The 18,035-nt window shown below is 40.6% G+C and overlaps 1 protein-coding gene across 1 annotated transcript in view; it reads right to left on the bottom strand.

The window, feature by feature from the left end:
• Positions 1–1,545: 1,545 nt before the first annotated feature.
• skia (SKI proto-oncogene a) overlaps positions 1,546–18,035 on the bottom strand; it is a 98,665-nt gene continuing 82,175 nt past the window's right edge. Inside the window, exons 2-7 of the mRNA XM_042492575.2 lie at positions 17,383–17,499; positions 13,121–13,236; positions 12,251–12,567; positions 11,657–11,985; positions 8,223–8,453; positions 1,546–5,950 (exon numbers count right to left, since the gene is read on the bottom strand). Of these exons, the coding sequence (XP_042348509.1) occupies positions 5,762–5,950; positions 8,223–8,453; positions 11,657–11,985; positions 12,251–12,567; positions 13,121–13,236; positions 17,383–17,499 (1,299 nt within the window). The 3' untranslated portion in view covers positions 1,546–5,761. The remainder of the gene's footprint in view (positions 5,951–8,222; positions 8,454–11,656; positions 11,986–12,250; positions 12,568–13,120; positions 13,237–17,382; positions 17,500–18,035) is intronic.

Raw genomic sequence — 18,035 nt, 5'->3', positions numbered from 1 at the left:
TGCTTTGTTTTTTGTTTTCTCTACTTTTTTGTGTAGTTTTTACATAGTTCTTTTTTGCTGATTTTTGGCCAAGTTGCTTATTGTCTTTACCTGTGTTTTTGAGAGACATACAGCCAATTTGTTCAGGTCTCAAAAGGTTAACCATGTGCCAAATGATAGGTTTTATTGATTATGACAATACATCTTGAACTATCTGATGCTGAATAGTTTTTTCCCCCTTTGATTCTTTTGCCCAAGATAAATCCACTTCACATACAGATCTCTAATTTTTAATATTGTCTGAATGTATTAATTAATGCAAGTCAGTGTCAGAAAACCCTAAATCATCTGCACTGTTTGTTTGCCTTAGGACCCAAAGTGTTACCCATATATTAGATATGTTGGATAGAGGCAGTATAACAGATCAGCAGTATGACTGTTGATGTAAAATTAACTGACTTCTCTAACAGGGCCATAATAGTTGAATTAAAGGGGCAATCCACTGATTTTACACAAATAAATTCAATCTGTTTATTCTTTATGTGGTGTACTGCTCAGCCTGTTAACAGTTTGTCTCTGCAGGAGTTTTGTCAAGTCTGGGAAAATCACGTTGTGATGTCATCAGGGTTACCTGGACTTGGACTTGGAGACCACAACAGAGAGCTTGCGTTACAAACTGAAGGCAGGGAGTTTGAAAGTAATGGGCATTTAGCAGCGAACCAATCACCAGAATAAATATTGGCGTTGTTGATATCTGCAAACCACTCATATGCTGCATCAGTAAACTTAGTGCATAGCGTAGTCACAACAGTAACACAGTGCAAGGGTGGTAAAATAAGGGGCTGTACACATGCCGCGTTTTTCGCATGCTCATCTCTAATGTTTTCAATGGAGACGCATGACGCGCATGCCTTCCCGAGAGCCTGTTTTTCTGTGCTCAGTGGCTGCGACCTGAGATACACAGAGTTCAACTTTTGGAACGCAAAAGCGTGCACCGCATGTCATGTGACAAGGACCAACCAAACACGAGCCAGTAGATATCACTTCTTTCTTCTGTAACTATCAGGAGGAGAAGTTGATCATTTTAATGCAGAGATAACTTGAGCTCTACATCTGTCCCACAGACTATATTTTAGGCCCAATGCACACTTAAGAAACAGCTGGAAGAAGCTCAAGCCTGCACTCAGGATCTCTCGTAAAGTGCAATGATTAAGTGCGGTTTAATGTCGCTCAATAACATCAGACGCAACCTGCCTTAACACTCATAAAGTTGGCACCGAGTAAACACAAAAGTAGCACGCAAAGCCCAACCTCGCATTTTCCAGACGGTTAAAGACACAACGTGGTTGGGAAACGCTATGGTGACTTTGTTGCTGCCTTATAGCTGGATCACCACAAAAAGATTTGAAATCCTGTCAGCAGGACAGCACCACCCCATTGGACTACAAAAAACTTTAGTTGAACTGACTGAACTGGATTCATCAAGATGAATTAAAAAGAAAATAAAGTACAGGATAATTAGGGTTTACGTCGTTTACCAAACAGCAAAAAGAAGAAACTGGGTCGTTCAATCTGGACAAACAACTTTATTTCTGGTAATGCATCTATACACTGTACATTCAGTCACTGTAGTATATAAGCATAGCTATTTTCAAACATAATCTCATAAAGTCCTTTACTTTACAATATAGTCCGTGTCGTGAGAGAGGAGGGGGGGTGGGGGCGGGGTTGTAGTTGGATGTGGAAAAAGGCGTGAAGAGATGAAGGAAAACAAGGAAGATAGATGAATAAGCCAAGCTTTTTTTCTCATACTGTATATGTGGCATTAATGAATGGAAAAGCTTACATTAACCTCTTACATAAAAATATTTCTAGAATTGTAAGGTTTATATAGTATTAGCAGCAGCACAGGGCTAAAAAGATAAATGAGGATGAGGGGGAAACAATCTGCAAGGTGGCGCAGCCGTGTGTGTGTGTGTGTGTGTGTGTGTGTGAGAGTAAGAGAGAGAGAGAGAGAGAGAGAGAGAGAGAGAGAGAGAGAGAGAGAGAGAGAGAGAGAGAGAGGACCCGTACAGTGGGTCTGCTATCTGATACTGAACATACTGTTAAAAATATATATGAACAGGTGAAAAAAGTCATTCAATATAAAGACTCTACAGTAAAAAAAAATGTAAAGAAATGGATTAAAATGTTTTATGTAGGGAATATCCTCTTACGCACTGCTGTTTTTGAAACATCTCAGTTAAAACACAAATTAAAAAAAAAAACAAGACAGCTATTGTAAGAAAAGATTTCTTTTTGAAAAAGGAAAAACACCATGTACATATATTATACAATATCGTAAAATGAAAAAAATATTTACATTTGTAAATTCTTATTCAAATCTTCACACTGGCTAGTATTTGTCTATTAATATGGACTGTTATTGCTGCTTTGCTGTCCATTATTTAGCAAAATGATTTTCCTTTAGAAAATAAGACGCTGTTATTTTTCTTTTTCGGGAGAGCGAAGAGCCAATGTCATTATTGTCTCCCTTCTTTTGTAGAAAACCATGAGTAAAGTAAACTACACATAGGCTATTGACTCTTTTGAGTGTAAAAACAACTACAAAATGTACCAATTTTAGGTCTGCCAAAGTCGCAGATGCGGTGTCGTTCTCTGAGCAACATCGATAATGTTCAATAAGAAAAGGGCTTTAAACGTAATGCCCTCTTTGTTATCCTCAACAAACTGGGAATAAACAGTCTCTATATACAACCCAAAGTAACAATTCACCAAAGCAAGTGGCTTTTTCAAGATCTTATATAAAAAATTGTTTGAACATGCATATCATTGATTTCAAATAAAGAAAAAAAAAAGCACTCATTCAGGAAAAAAAAGCGTCTAGCATTTGTTCAATTGTTCTCTGCACTGAAATAAAAGAAACTTTGTAAACTGGTTGGTTTTAAGAATACTGATAAAAAGAGCTGCTGAGCATAGGGAGGGGCTTTTAATTTGAAACCTGCAAACAGGAAATAGATGAGAGGCCCAGCCCCAACAGCTTCATCATCAGTTTTCCTTCTCTGGAAACCTTTCGCCCACGTTTAGGCACTTGAGGTTGTCCAGCATTGCATTGACTTTTTTTTTTTTCTCTTTTGTTTTTTTGCAAGTGTGAAGTTTTTTTGTTTTTCTTAAGAGCAATATACTGTGTTCTTTTTTCCTCTTCTAAATAAGACAAATTGCTTTATATTGCATGACACAATAAAACCTTTACATGTACAGTATCAATGCCCAATAACTGACTATATGTATGGCAAACTCAAATTTCATGCATAAAGAAAATATGAGTTTTCAATTGAAAACAGTGAACAGAACAGACGAGCAATAAAATATCTCCACGTTAAAAAACAACATCAACAACCAAAGGAAAAATAGCATTATCACAATGTACATTCTGATTGCATTGTACCCACTTGTGTGACGTCAGAGTCGCAGCCGCTGCCTTTTTGAATAAAATCAGATTTCATTCTTTGACTTTTCGTCCAGGCTCCAATAAAAATTCACCTTGCCGATGCATGCTGTTAACGGAGCTTTGTTAAATTGTAACCGGGAGCTCGTTTGTGTCAATTATATTACAAAAACATGAGAGTGCTTTGCTCAAAAACTTTCCACCAATCCCAGACTGCATCAGCAAGCAACAGGTAGAGCCTCTTTTCTTTCCATTTATTTACAAGACTTTGCCTTAAGAAAACAGAACATTATTTATTCGAGATGCATATAATCAACAAAATGCTTACTGAGTTTATATGGTAGCAGTCGTGTAATACGATGATGTTTTCAAAGTAAGATTGAAGACAATAGTGGGAGTACAATGCTTTATAACAGTATTTTTGTTATGACAAAGTGCGATTCATTATTGTAAAGTCCAAAAAAAAAAAAAAAAAATGAAACAAAAACAACATATATTTATATTTACATACCTTAATTTAATTAAAATGAACATTTTGTGGTTCTTGCCAAGAGTGCCTCATCCAGCCCACCCACCCACTGCCCACTGATGATGCTCCTGGTGCCAATTGGGGTAAAAACATGCCGGCTCTTATCACTCAAGTGTTACAACCACAAGTACACGCTTGCATGTGGAGTATCTTTACAAGATACACACTTCAGGGTTTTGACCCAAATGCTTCAAATAACACCTGGCAAACAGAGTGTGACTTAATGGGAGCAACACTGAGACTGTTGGATACTCAGTACGTTTACATGATGTTAGAAAAGTGGAATTATTGTGTTAGTCTGACTAAAACTGAAGCTTTGAAACGTAAACGTGTTAGTCCCACTGAAATCGTGCTAAGTTGAGTTTCTCAAAGTTGGACTAACGCCTCGATAATGCGGTTGGGGATTGATTTACTCTTTCATGCATGTACCTCAATCACACCTGAACTGTCCTAGGCATTCTGCACATGCTCCATATTGCCTGCACCGGGCTTTGACCCTGAAGTCAGATAGGATAAATTTGTAGAAGAAAGGCCGGAGAAACAAAAGAAGAAGAAGGGAAGAAAACAAAACAAAACCAAGGTAAAAAATACGCATGCAGTGTACAGTGCTGAAAAGTTATTCATGTTGTTCAACATGCAACCCATTTGTTTGGTAAGTGACGTAAAAGGTCAACTGGAAGGTCCAATAGCAACAAGCTGAAAGAGAGCGTATCGCCACCTGACTGAGTTTTACATACTTCCATCAATAAATGGATTCTCCCCCAGTGCTTGTATACTGGGACAAGGACAGTAGTCCAATTAAATGGATTAATCGAGCCATAACTGTAGCTCCACTTAACTGTGCATGTAAACGTACTGACTGTTATAGATCATCCAGAACAAGTGCTCACTAAGAAGGTGCCTTTAACACAGCATGTTTTTATTGCCACTCCGGAAAGAGCGAATGCAAGCCCACCCACTGCTCAGACATATGTCAAAAGAAAAGATTTTATAAAACATCAATGGGAGGAAAAGATGGGTTGCTTTCCCCCTCAGTGGACTGCGATGACTTCCTGAAAGACCGACAAAACCACGGTGGCACTGTGGAAAGTTCATTTGCTGTTTTGTTCATCTTCTGATTTGATTTTTAATCTTTTATATGTTCAAACTTCAATAGCACAGAGAAACAGAGAAACTGTCCTTTTTTTTTCTTTACATGTCGCTATGTAGTCTCTTAAATAGCTTAGAATGTCTTCAAAATCCTCAGTCTTCTTCACGGCGGGGGATGGTGCTAAAGACTTTTTGGGAAACTGGGGGGTTGAGTGTGAGTCCTGCCCTCCTGGACGCACTGCTGGATCACCTCCCAACAGCTGAAGAACGAGAATATCACATGATAATCTTTCAGCATTTATTTTCACAGACGTCTGTCCGAATGTCTCGCCTCAAAATACAGGCAAAGCCACATTTTGTTCCATTTTTCTTGCTCTCTTGTGATCCAGTTTCTAGTTCTGCGAGTTTGGAAGGTGCAAGTCAGTGCTTGATTTAGAAAGACCTGTTTCCTTGTTGCAGCATTGTACTGCTGTTTCCAGTCCAAGGAAGCTCCTCACTTTAATTTTTGTGGGCATAGACAAGGACACAGGTTCTGATTTCTTCTCTCTGTCTCTGGTCAGAGAGTGAGAGTCTTTTATTTTAGTGTCCTGGAGGGCGAGCATGATAGACAGTGCCGGTCCCGACTCCTGGGTGTAGTAATGGTCAAATTTGGGCAAAGGAAGTTAGGGATCATGGCAATGGGTGGGAATGGTCGGGTAGTGAGGTTGACTGCTGGGTTAGTTGACTGCTGGCATGTCCTTGGGCGTCCCCTCCTTGTCCGCATTGGATTTGGGCCAGAGTTGCTGCTGTAGCTCCTTTACCACCCTCTCCAGGTGCTCCCTGGCCTCCCGCTCCTGAAGCAGGTCGGCTCGGAGCTGCTCGCGGTCGGCCTCAGCATGCTGCAGCTTCATCTGAAGGTCCTCGATCTGGGAAACACATGGCAGGAAGCAGATGTGACTAAAGGACGGTTGGGAGTGTCATGATCCAACCATTGAACCTTTTCTGAACCACTGAGCTGGTTACATAGACGCTCATGGAGCTATTCCATTCATTTACCCATTCACACATTGTGGTCCCATCAGCCTAATTTACACACCAATGTCTCAGGGTTCCAACTCCAGCCAAGAACTACCAGAAATTCTGTGTATGCTTGCAAGCCATAAACTCTCTACAACCTGTCCCATGCGATAGGCACAAGGCATGATGCTGCATTCTGTGTACTTTAGATCCCAAATTTAAGGCAATCTACAGCATGTCAATGCAGCTGATTTAACAAATGCCAAGTTCTTGGGCTGTGGTCTGAGAGGCCAACTCCATCGGTGTTGGCACAGTCAACGCTGGAGTATTTTGAAATTCTATTCTTCGTCCCAACATTGTTAAAAGTTTCTTTGTCTGGTTTCCAAATCTTGCAAGGCTTAAATATATTATATATTGAGTGAATGAGATGTTACGAACAGTTAATGTGAATTTTTGAATTTGTCAAATAAATAACCAAATTCTCTGCCTTTGGTCTAGACAGAAAAAGGTTCAAGGAATCCCATGGCTACAAGGAAATCCAGTGTCAGTTTGTGATTGATTTATTGATCTTTGCTGTTGTTTTAATCCCATGAAAAAAGGCCAAAAATTGCAAGATAGGATCATACAATAGTTTCTGTGGGGAACATCAACCAACAGGATTTCTAATCAATTGAGCTTGCTGCACTGACAGATTGGCCTAATTTGAACATCTTTTACTAGATTTGTGTAAACAGAACTTGTCACAGAAACGCAGTCATGAAGTTTCTAGATTTTATCTTTTATTTCAAGACAGCCTCCTCAATCTCAGGACCTATCGGACCGGTCTGATAAAGCCTCTGGGGCGAGGATATCCAGGCCAAGACTTCCTCAGCTGCGTGTCAGCTTATCTCTTTGAACGGATATCTACATGTGAATGTAGATGCATTTTTTAAAAGCGGATATTAATCTTAATCGTCGTTAGGCAATAGCCAATGGGTTCTGAGACAGTATTTCAGCCAATAGGGTGGCACAGGAATTATGAATATTTGTAAGCAAACACTGAAGAAAACTTCGCCCTGGTTCCCTTGACAAAAACTCTCTGCTGTCTCATTTAGTCAGTTGTTAACAACCAGCATTTTTTATAAATGTAAAAGCTTGTAGAGCAAAACCTGAAAGTCTCTCAAGCTTATTTCAAACTTGTAACAAAAAACACATTAAAAAAATACATAAACTTCGACACGAGGGAATTTAAAGTGCTAAAATACTGACTCATTTCCATTTTTAGGACCTGATCCTGCAGCACTCTATGCCTTCCACCTCCACACAGTCTGTCTACCTTTCAATCATTCAGACTTGATTGGTCTGTGCTACTTGGACTACAGACAACAAAATGCTTTAGACACCAGAATCTTGTCCCATTGCCGACAACTTCTGCATACACACAGAATCTGTTTATAGAGATTACAGTCTCCTGTATTGAGCTGATGTCTAAAAACAGGAAGCCTTTTTAGCAAAGTTATCTGTGAGAGTACAAAGATAACGCTGACAGCTTCAGAAAAGTGAACATTGGTCCTGTCCTGAGTCCAGACTGCAGCAACATGACCATGTCTGAATTAAAGTGTTTATGTTCAGTCAGCCCACTATGATTTCAAAGGTCCCATCAATGCCTCGTCTTAATGACAGCCTCCCAAAGACGGCTGCAGTCTCTGCAGGGAGGCGCACAGGCGCAGCATGAGACCATAACCTCCCTCTTGTTTTGTCTAATCTGCATTTCCCATGGTGCTTGAGGGAAGCTGACATGTCTTCCTGTTTCCGTTCCGAGGGGGGACTTATCCTATGTCTGTGCACTTGGGGCTACACCCATTTATTTTTGACTGGGGAAGAGGAAGTGTGGTTTTTTCTTCTGCCTTCTCCTCTGCTGACCTTGAGAGTGTACGAGACAGTGAAACTCTGAAACATTGCAATTACTGTGAGGGTGTTGACATACTCGTCTAGACTTTTATACCAACACATATGCACACATCAGACTCTCAGTGTCTACATGACCAGCCTGGTTTGGCTTTTGTCCCATGTATCTCAAATTTATCATCAAGAGATTATTCAAGTTTTATCTCATCTTTTATTGTATTATTCTATATTGAGAGATTCTTGAAACTTAGCCTGAATCTTTCATAACCTGCGCTGACATGCAAGATTACTGACCTGTGCTGAGTATTTTGCGCGAAGACGGCCGGCCTCGCAGCCTTTGTCGCACACTCTAAGCTGCCGGGCCTGCTCCAGCTCCCGCTTCAGACGGATCCGCGACTCGTTGGCTTCTTTCATCTTCTTCTCGCTCTCGGCTCGCAGGCGCTCAATCTCCTTCCTCAGGTTGCGCTTTGCCTCGGTCGCCTCCCGCAGCTTCTCCTTCTTAGCCACCCGCAAGAACTCCAACTCCTGGGGGAGATTTTAGCAGTTACCCCCAAAGAATCAAATAAAGAGGCTGTCCTTCTGGGGTTTGTACAATTATTATGAAATTAATCACTTCAAACCTGGAACGACATCACTTTTCTTGTGCTGTTATCAGTCACTTACCACAAGTACTTAAACCATTGAGCCTTGGTCAAATTGGTGTGATTTCTTTGACAAATATCGGACAAAAGGCAATGAGCAACTTGGTAAGAAATGTTCCACAAATTGCAAGAAACTAGCAGATTTAGAAAATTATTATTTTCTAAAAAACCTAGGGAAAAATGTCCAGGGATAAAAGAAAAAAATGTTTGGGGAAAATGATCACAATTCAATTTATCATTTTAAAATAGTTACAGAATCGTAATTTTTCCAAGCCTCTGTTTTTACTAATTTTCAGGTAATTTCTTTCGCTGCTCATTGCCTCCTTCCCATGATTTTGAAAGAAATCAAGCCAATTTGCTCAGGTTTCAAAGGGTTAAAAAGTTGTCCAATGGTGCTTAAGCAACAGTCGTGTATGCCAGTGGACATGTCTGTCACATGTCTGTTTTGCTTTGTTTCTGAGTTGTTGACACTCGAGAGCAGTGCCTTGTTACAGTGTCCATGTCAGTGTTTACATTGAAGCAAGTCAAAGGTTAGGGCAAAGTGTGGGCTGACAGAAGTTGGGTTTCCTTCCTCTGAATCACTGGAAGAGTAATACGTGTGTGTATGCGTGCGTGCATGTGTGTGTGTATGTGTGTGTGTGTGTGCTGTTGTGTTTGCTACATAGTGAGGACTGAAGCACATTTTTAAATAGCAGAATGGGGACATTTTTGGAAAGTGAAGACATTTTGGTCAGTCCTCAGTTCGTCAAAAACCTGTTTGAGTTTAAGACTATGTTTTAATGTTTAGGGTACAATCTGGTTCAGGGTTAGGGTTAAGAGTTAGGCACTCAGTGGTGATGGTTAAGGTTAGAGTAATGCGCTGTGGAATGCAATAAGTGTGTGTGGTGGGGGGATGGGGGTGTATAAGTAAGAGCACTTTTCATTTAGTTTGCAGCTTGCACAGCCCCTATGAACACTGATGGAAAGTGAAAGTGGGATGCTGTCAGGCTAGAATGACTTTTCTTTGCTCAGGATGCATTTTGTGCTGCTCACCCACACAGACTCCTTCGTCGGCATTTTCTTGTTCTCAGTCCAAGACCAAAAATAAAAATGGAAGTCTGGCCTTTCCCTCTGCAGCAACATCCGCTCTCATTGTTATCACTTGCCAATTCATGCTAAGCTTTGCTGACAGTGATAATGACTTCTAATCCACTTCTGCATTTTGATGCCTGAGCTCCAGTAATTTTCTCACTGTGCCAACTTTGAAAACTTTCTGTCTAGTCTGATTTCAAGAACATAAGGATAAGCTTAATGTTCCAATGCGCTGCCATGGGCCACTAGGGCTGGGAAATCCCTTTCTCTCAGCCAACAGTGATACACATCATGCCACATTCACTGACATGAAATCATAAGTATATATAGAGTATGAGTGTAAGAATAAAGAGTGTTCATCTCCAGGGTTGTAGATATAAATACTGAAGGCTATCCAGGGATATCAGGCCATCGCTACGGGCAACGTCTTTCACTGTATGATCATCTCCATCTTTAGTTATTTGCCTGACGTTCACAACTTTCAAAGACTAAAACCAACAAAATCAAATTAAATAAATGTATCAATAAATAAATGAAAATGCCAAAAATGCCAATATTTATTTGATTTCCCATTTATTTTTCCATTTTATTTATCAATTTATTCATTTTCCCATTCAATTTTCCATTTTATTTGTCAGTTTATTCATTTCCATATTTATTTGCTTATTTTATTATGTATTGTTTTTTCACTTTGCGCATAAGTTCTCCAATTTATTTAATTTCCCATTTTATTTTCCATTTTACACATTTTTTAATTCATGTTTAAATGTATTTATTTATTTGGTTAATTATTTATGCATATTTTTATGTATTATTTTCCCATTGCTTCCCTCTCCATTTATTTCCCCAAACCTATTCACCTCTCTTTTTACTTTTCCATCTACATTTCCACGTCTTTCTATCTCATTATGCATATGCAGGGTGCTGGCCTATGTGCCATGGGGGTGTCAAAAGCGCAAAAAAAAGGACAAGTCAAAGTCATATCTCAAGTTAATAGAAAAGATCAGTAGAATCTTGCTGTTCAAACTATAGTACCTCTTAATTCAGTTAAAGTGAGTCTTAGTTATGTCTTATACGAGTTAAGCATTATAACTGCAAGTCATATCTCAAGTCTTGCAAATGCAGAAACAAGTCAAATCAAGTCTCGAGTTAATTAAGAAAATATTAAGTCTTGATTCCAAACTAACTCTCAATTTAATAAAGATGAGTCCAAATCAAGTCATTAGCAAAGTCTCAAGTTAATCATGACAACTAGTCATATCTCATGTCTTGAATCTGCAGAGACAACTCCAAGTCAAGTCTCAGGTCAAACGAAAAGATTTTAAGTCAAGTCTTGCAGTCAAACCTAACTCAACTGAGACCAGTCTAAGTCAGGTCTTAAGCAAAGGTTCAACCTAATCCTGTTAACTCAAAGTAATTAATCAAGTCTCGAGTCATTTCCATGTCAAGTCTAAAATTTATAAAGAATATTTTAAGTCAAGTCTTGAGTCCAACCTAAGTGTCAATTCCGTTAAGACAAGTCCAAGTCGAGTCCTGAGTAAAAGTCTCAAGTCAGTCATAATAACTCCAAGTCATATCTTAAGTCCTAAGTCAGTCATGATTAGTCTTGAAAGCAACTTAAGTCTCAATCCAATAAAGTCATGTCCAAATCAATTCTTCAGCAAAGTCCCAAGTTAATCATGATTACTAGTCATATCTTTAGTCTTGAATCTGCAGAGACAAGTCCTAGTCAAGTCCCAAGTTAATTGGGAAGGTTTTAAATCAGGTCTAAGTCCAACCTAAAGCTCAATTTAATAAAGACGTGTCCAAGTCGAGTCTTGCGCAAAGTCTCAAGTCATTCATGATAACAAGTAACACCTCAAGTCTCGAGTCAGTCAACACAAGTCCAAGTCAAGTCACAAACTAAAGTCAAGATGTAGGACTCTCCAGTCAACCATTAAAACGTGAAATGAACATTTTCCTTTTGAATCCAAACAGACGTCTTATGATTCTGACAGAACAGAAATGGAAACGTACCTGCTGGAGGCTGCGTTTGGCCTGCAGAGCCGATCCCAACTTCTCTTCCTGCTTCACCCTCATCTTCACTATCTCGTGCAGAAACTTCTCCTTTGACTCTTTGGAGTCCAGTCCGCTGTCCAGGGCCTGCCTCAGGCTCTCCAGCTCCGACTCCAGCCCCAGCTCTGAAGGGGTAACGGGGATTGGGACAGGTGCAGCTGCGGGGGCAAGGCCCTCGGCCGACATGACTGTGCAGATGGGCCCTTGGGCGCCCGGCGAGCTCAAGTCCTTGGCTGAGCTGCTGGACGAGGTGAAAGATGGTGATGACAGGGACGAAAGGGACGAAGTGACTGTTGGGAGAAACCAGAGATAAAATACGGTGAGGTTTGTGGAAAAGGATTCAAGAATTCAAGGATACTTTATTGTTATTCTGACCATTGAAAAAAAATGAAAAGAATGAAATGCAGCACTCAGGTCTAGGTGTAATACCCAGTACGCAATTCCATACAAAATAAATAAACAGAAAAGGTGAATGTTGTGGTGGTTGAAATTAAATGTTGTCTTTTCAGTAGTCAATCATTTTGTCATATCGAGGCTATTAAGTTGTTTCCTTACATTCGTCACGGCTCTCCACTTCAATCTCCACCTCAGAATCCTTGTCCTCCTGAGGCGGTGGCGGTGTGGGTGGTGGCTTGCTGGCAGCTGAGGACGGAGGGCAGGGGGCCTCTGGCACCGGCGGCAGGATGTCCCCTGTAGTTCTTCTCTTGCGAGGCCTTGAGGTGGCGTTAGCGCCCTCACCAGGAGGCTCGCCTCCACTTGGATGGGAGGTGCTGGGTACCGACGGGGACATGGGACCCACCCTCCCCAGGGGCAGCGGCGCGAGGGCGACATTGGGAGCCACAGCTTTCTCCAGACTCTTGTAGTTGTAGAAGCTAAAAGGAAAACAGACGGTTTCACTACATGTCTCATGATGTTTATGTCCAATAATTTAAATTGAGGTTGCTTCATTAACAGGAGCTGAATTGTGCAGGCAAGTAAACACAGCCAGCACCATATTGTACGGTGTGATTGCAACTGCCTCTGCCAGCCAGGGCAGAGAAACACTGAAATAAAATGCCTTCAGCTCTTTCCTCCCACTTTAAAAGAAACTGGGCGAGATCAACTGTGATATGGTGCAGCCTGCACTGGCAGCGCCATGCCAAGTGGGTGCCCACAGTATGAGTGTGTGTCAAATGTGTGTGAATGGTGAAGAGTGGGAGGCTGTGGTATAGTCAGACTTGACCCCTCTGACACCAGCCCACCCAGACAAGTGAGAGAGCATGCTGGGCTCATCACATTCAGCTCAACAAATTGGCTGTCATCTTTTGCAGTAAAAGCTCCTCTTAGAGTCCACATTTTTCATTGTGTGTTGCGCATCTCTTTCACAGTCAGTTTGTTTGGTAAGAGGCTTCCATTTTGGGGCTGGTCATCCTATGCTGGGCTCACCTGTCTCTCAGCAGGGCCAGGGGATGACTGGAGGGCTCCTTCTCACCAGCGGAGATGTGGGGGGACCACGGTCTGAAAGCTGAGGGCCTCTGTCTGGGCTGAATGCAGTTAAGCCCCTGAAAAGACAGTGACAATCATTTAAATCAAAAGTCAAGTCAAGTCAATTTTATTTATAAAGCCCATTACCACAAATCACAATTTGCCTCAAAGGGCGACCTTCACATGGACTAAGGAAAAACTCTCAAAAAAAAAAAAACATATAACAGGGACAAAAAATGGTAGAAACCTCAGGAAGAGCGACTGAGGAGGGATCCCTCTTCCAGGATGGACAGACGTGCAGTAGATGTTGTAAAAAAACACTTAAATTACAGTAGATGACAAAATGATACAAAGGAAAGAGAGCAAAAGAGATGGAGAAAGAGAGGGAAAGAGGGGAAGACATACACAGCAACAATAACGGTGAAAATAACATAACATATAATGTAATTTAATAGCATGTGATGTTACATGCTAACATTGCAGTTAATGTAAGTGGCAATCACAGTCATATGTGTATATTCCATTATCATTATAATAATAATGGCAGTAGATGTGAGTGATAAAGAAATTACAGACAGTAATGATGCAGCCAGAAGGATCAATATCAGTGGTTCAATTTTTGTATACAGTTATAGTTAGACATCATTTGACATTTTTGGATGCTAATGCCGATATGCCACCTTGACTTGCGGACTACTTTAGCTGACCTTCTTCCATCCATCAAAGAATAGATTAACAATATTATCTAATGAGACATTTAATGCTTTGGACACATGACACTTTATCGGATAAAGTTTTTATTCCCAGCCTTGGTTTGTAGGGTTAGCCTACCACATGGTATCCGTGTACTAAGGAAATTGTTTCATAATGAAATATGTTTTTATGGGCTTTTCCTAAACCTGGCTTATCTGTCACCTGGGGCCTCATGTACAAAGACTTGCGTGGATTTGCTACTGAAACATGGCGTACGCTTAAATCCAGAAAACGTTGTACGCACAAAAAAATCCAGATGTATGAAACTGTGCATACGTATGAATCCAAGCACATTTCCTTTGTACATCCCAATCAACATGGAATTGAGTGCATGTCTATGAGTACCAGACTCCTCCCTCTCCACGCCTCCATTTACATATGCAGATTAATGTAAGTAGGCCCTGCACATAGGATTCCCCTGTCTGCACCATCAGGTAACACAAACATTAGCAATGAGTAAAACTGGGAAGAGGAAGAATTATTCATTTCAATCGTGTTGTATATTAATGGCTACAGATGTGCATGTATTTCATCCCATTTACATCCTACAGTTTCCATTAATACTTTTTCATTCACATCAGTCATGACTGTCAACTTTAATTGTTATGCGACAAGGATAATAGTACGCACAAGTGTGGTAAAGTGAAATGATTGGGGGCATAGATAACATTATCTGGGCTTTTATAGTGTAAGGCTATATGTGTGGCCACAATAACCTTAAATACGCTCACATTTTAGATGCATTGAAATTGTATTTTATGAGACGTTTACTCATGAGGATATCACGCTAGTACTGAGGATTGTAACCATCTGGCTGGCTTTATTGTCCATTGCCTCTGGTGGCTTAAAGGAAACGTGCATGTCATCTGTTCATATTATTGATCACCTGTTCGAATCCAGGCGGGGATGTTTTGTTCATGTCCTCGCTAGACAACTACTGATATTTTCGTACTAAAGACGGCTGATATGCTCTTGTTGGGACCAAAAATAACACCCAGCAATACCCCCCAGCATCCACCCAGGTGGATGTGTTCAGTCCATCAGTGTGTCTGTGATGTGCACATCACGGAGGAAAGAATTGTTTTGACATTATAAACAGTTTCCCAGCATCACCTCCAAGTGTCACCAACGGATCAAAAGCAGTAGAAACGCCAGCCATGATGTTGGCGTGGAGCACTGCACATTTCCACGGTCAATTCACTCTTGATACATCTGAACGTGAGCGTGGAAAAAGGCGTATGCCACTTTTTTGTGCGTACGCACCCTTTGTACATGAGGCCCCGGGTCTTTTGTGACTGCTATCGGTAAATTTATTTATTTTTCTCTCTTCTATCATGATTATTGTCTTTCTGTGGACAGATATTGTCACTGCAATAGCTTCAAAACTGTACAAGATGCACTCATGAAACTTGACTGTAGAAAAGATCCAGATGAAAGATGGGTGTGGTCTGAGCAAAGGGGCTGACAGCAGGAACATGTTGAATAATGCGTTCAGCATGTTATTTGACAATTAAAATGATTACTTAAATAACATTAAAAAGTATCATTGTAAAAAGGAACACTGTTCTTCAATTAAGCCAAGAGAGGAACGCTGACAGAAATTGACTGTGTGAATGCGCAAGTTAATGTAGCTTATCGATTTGACAGCCGCTCATTCTGCAGCTTCTGCAGTTGATTTAAACATTTTAAAAAGAACTATATTAAGGTCTGACAACACTGTCCCGTAATGAAGTAAACATATACATCGCTTTAGTTTTTGGACAAATCAAAGTGAAATGAATTTGACTGATTTAATATTATTTGTGATAACTACCAAAAGACCAAACTGTTATCTGTAATATACCAGTAATATACTTATATATTGTAATATACTTCAGCAAATTATAAGCAAGCATATAAATAAAATCCTAAGTGGTAATGCTTTGGTATGATTGGAAGGACTTATAGTGCATTTTGTATGCAAGTAAACATTATATAAAGTGAACTGTTAACTGTTCAATGCTACCTGTGATATTATAGAAGCTTGTTGTAGAGACACTGTGGACAAGCACACTACAGACACACTCAGTGGTTCACTAAGAGCAACAACAACCATGAGAATAAAATAAAACAATATTCCTGCTGGGATTTCTGTATGGCTCATATACTGACACTGATCATAAAGTGACACTATTCAAAGAAGCTGTGAAAGAAGCTTTTTAGCTGATTTCAAGCTGAAACTCAGAACATAACCAGCTCCACAATCAGGTTAAGTTTTCTGCATAAGTTACCACGGTGATCTAGCCAGGTTAAAAGGGCCACCTTCCTAAGACAAAAAACCCAGTTTTAGACTCAATATAACTTACTAAAGCCTGGCACACTGAAAGATTTTTAAAATCTTAACCGATTTAGAAAATGTGAGAGACCACACACATGACGACAGGTAATGACGGATTTAACAGTTTTGTTCTTATAATGTTTGGTGTGCAACAAGATGACCAACACTGCACGCCACACACTAACATTCCTTCCACCAACAAGTAGAGTCTCAACTGTCAAAACTCAAAATCTCATGCGTCAGAGTAAACAAATTAGGAGGACAACGAACTAAATGGCTAGCTGTTAGCTATTTGGTACATCCATTGCGGTGTCCAACTCCTCTCCTTGTCACTAAAATTGTAGTGTGTTTTACAGGACACGTCATACAAACACTTGTGTTGTTGCCACATATCAACAAGTTGATCCTCCATTTCTGAGGTCTGTTTCCTTTATACTTCTTGTTAATCACCATCACCATCCACAGGGTGTCTGCTTGGCTGTTCTCTGTGTTACACCCACACTGACTGTGGTCAGGAGGGGAGGATTGGGCCTAAAATCAGCCCGATTATCTTGTAGTGTGTACCCCACTTAAGACACTAATCTGGCTTTGTGGTACTGCCCCCAGACAATGATGGGACGCCAACAGCATAATATTAATTTGTGTTTACAAATAGTGACTTTTTAGTGTTACAAATAGATTTGGGTTGCAGTGAATGCCTTTTCATGTGGACCAGTCCTGATTGAAAGAGTGTGAATATGCCATCATAAGTGATGATGCTATAGAGCCTGATGTATCATGTGACCAGAGGCGGGGCAGCGTAAAGACCGATTGTTGAAGACATTTCAAAAACACATGCGTTCATAACTGTATCTCCATAGTACTTTTTTTGGAGTATTGATCTTCACAGGGGACATCCATAATTACACTGTGGTTATATTCTGTTACACTGCTCTCTCAAACTTCGCTCCGTCTCAGTAAATCAATCTGCGTGGCTTGTGGCAGCTACAGTTACCCCCTCTGTTAGCATGGCCAGCCAAATCTAAATTTAAGTGCTACCCTCATCTGAAAAGTTGTGTATAATATTACATGACATCTCATCTCATGCACCGTGCATCATCAGCATCATCATCATCATCATCATCATCTCCTCCCTGAGCTTAGCAACACCCACCTTATTGGAGGCGGACAGGGCCTGTAGCCAGTCGTGCTGCTTCTCTTTGTCAGCCAGCAGGGACTGCGATGGGAAGTCTTCATGTTTGGACTTTTTGATCGGGATTGGATCAGACACCTGGAAGACAAGAGGGACATTTGTTTTGAGTTTTTAAAAATTGCAGCATGGGGAAACCTGGCTGTTTTTCACTCAGACAAAAATTTTGGAATCAACATTTTTTATATGTGTTCATATAAATGTATGATCAGGACTATCTTCAGTCTATAGGCAGAATATATATATGCACTGCTTCAAACAGATTTGAGAGTGCAAACACATCCAGGTGGATTATTTTTCCTTGTGATGTGAACGCACAGGTTGTCGACTTGGCAGCTGGCTGAGGGCTGTCACAGTATAATGTCAGTGAACTGAGAATGCACCCAATAGTGTCAGACACACCAATAACTCTGTGTGCGTGTGTGTGTGTGCGCGTGTGTATGTGTGTGTGCAATGGCTGATGGGGGAGTGCCAGCGGAGGTGTCTGATAGCTGGAAGTGTGCAAGTGTGTTTCAATGTAGGTGCGGTGTTGACTTTGTCACACACACAGTCCAATACACCTTCGTGTGTTTGCTCATGGGATGCCAAGAGAGGAGGCTAGAGGTGACTGGGGCAGC

This window comes from Plectropomus leopardus, chromosome 9, assembly GCF_026936395.1.
Source record: "Plectropomus leopardus strain MGB_pleo_1.0 chromosome 9, ASM2693639v1, whole genome shotgun sequence".
Taxonomy (NCBI): Eukaryota; Metazoa; Chordata; class Actinopteri; order Perciformes; family Serranidae; genus Plectropomus; species Plectropomus leopardus.
Note: the sequence above shows the minus strand (reverse complement) of the source record. Positions and strands in the feature narration are given on the sequence as shown.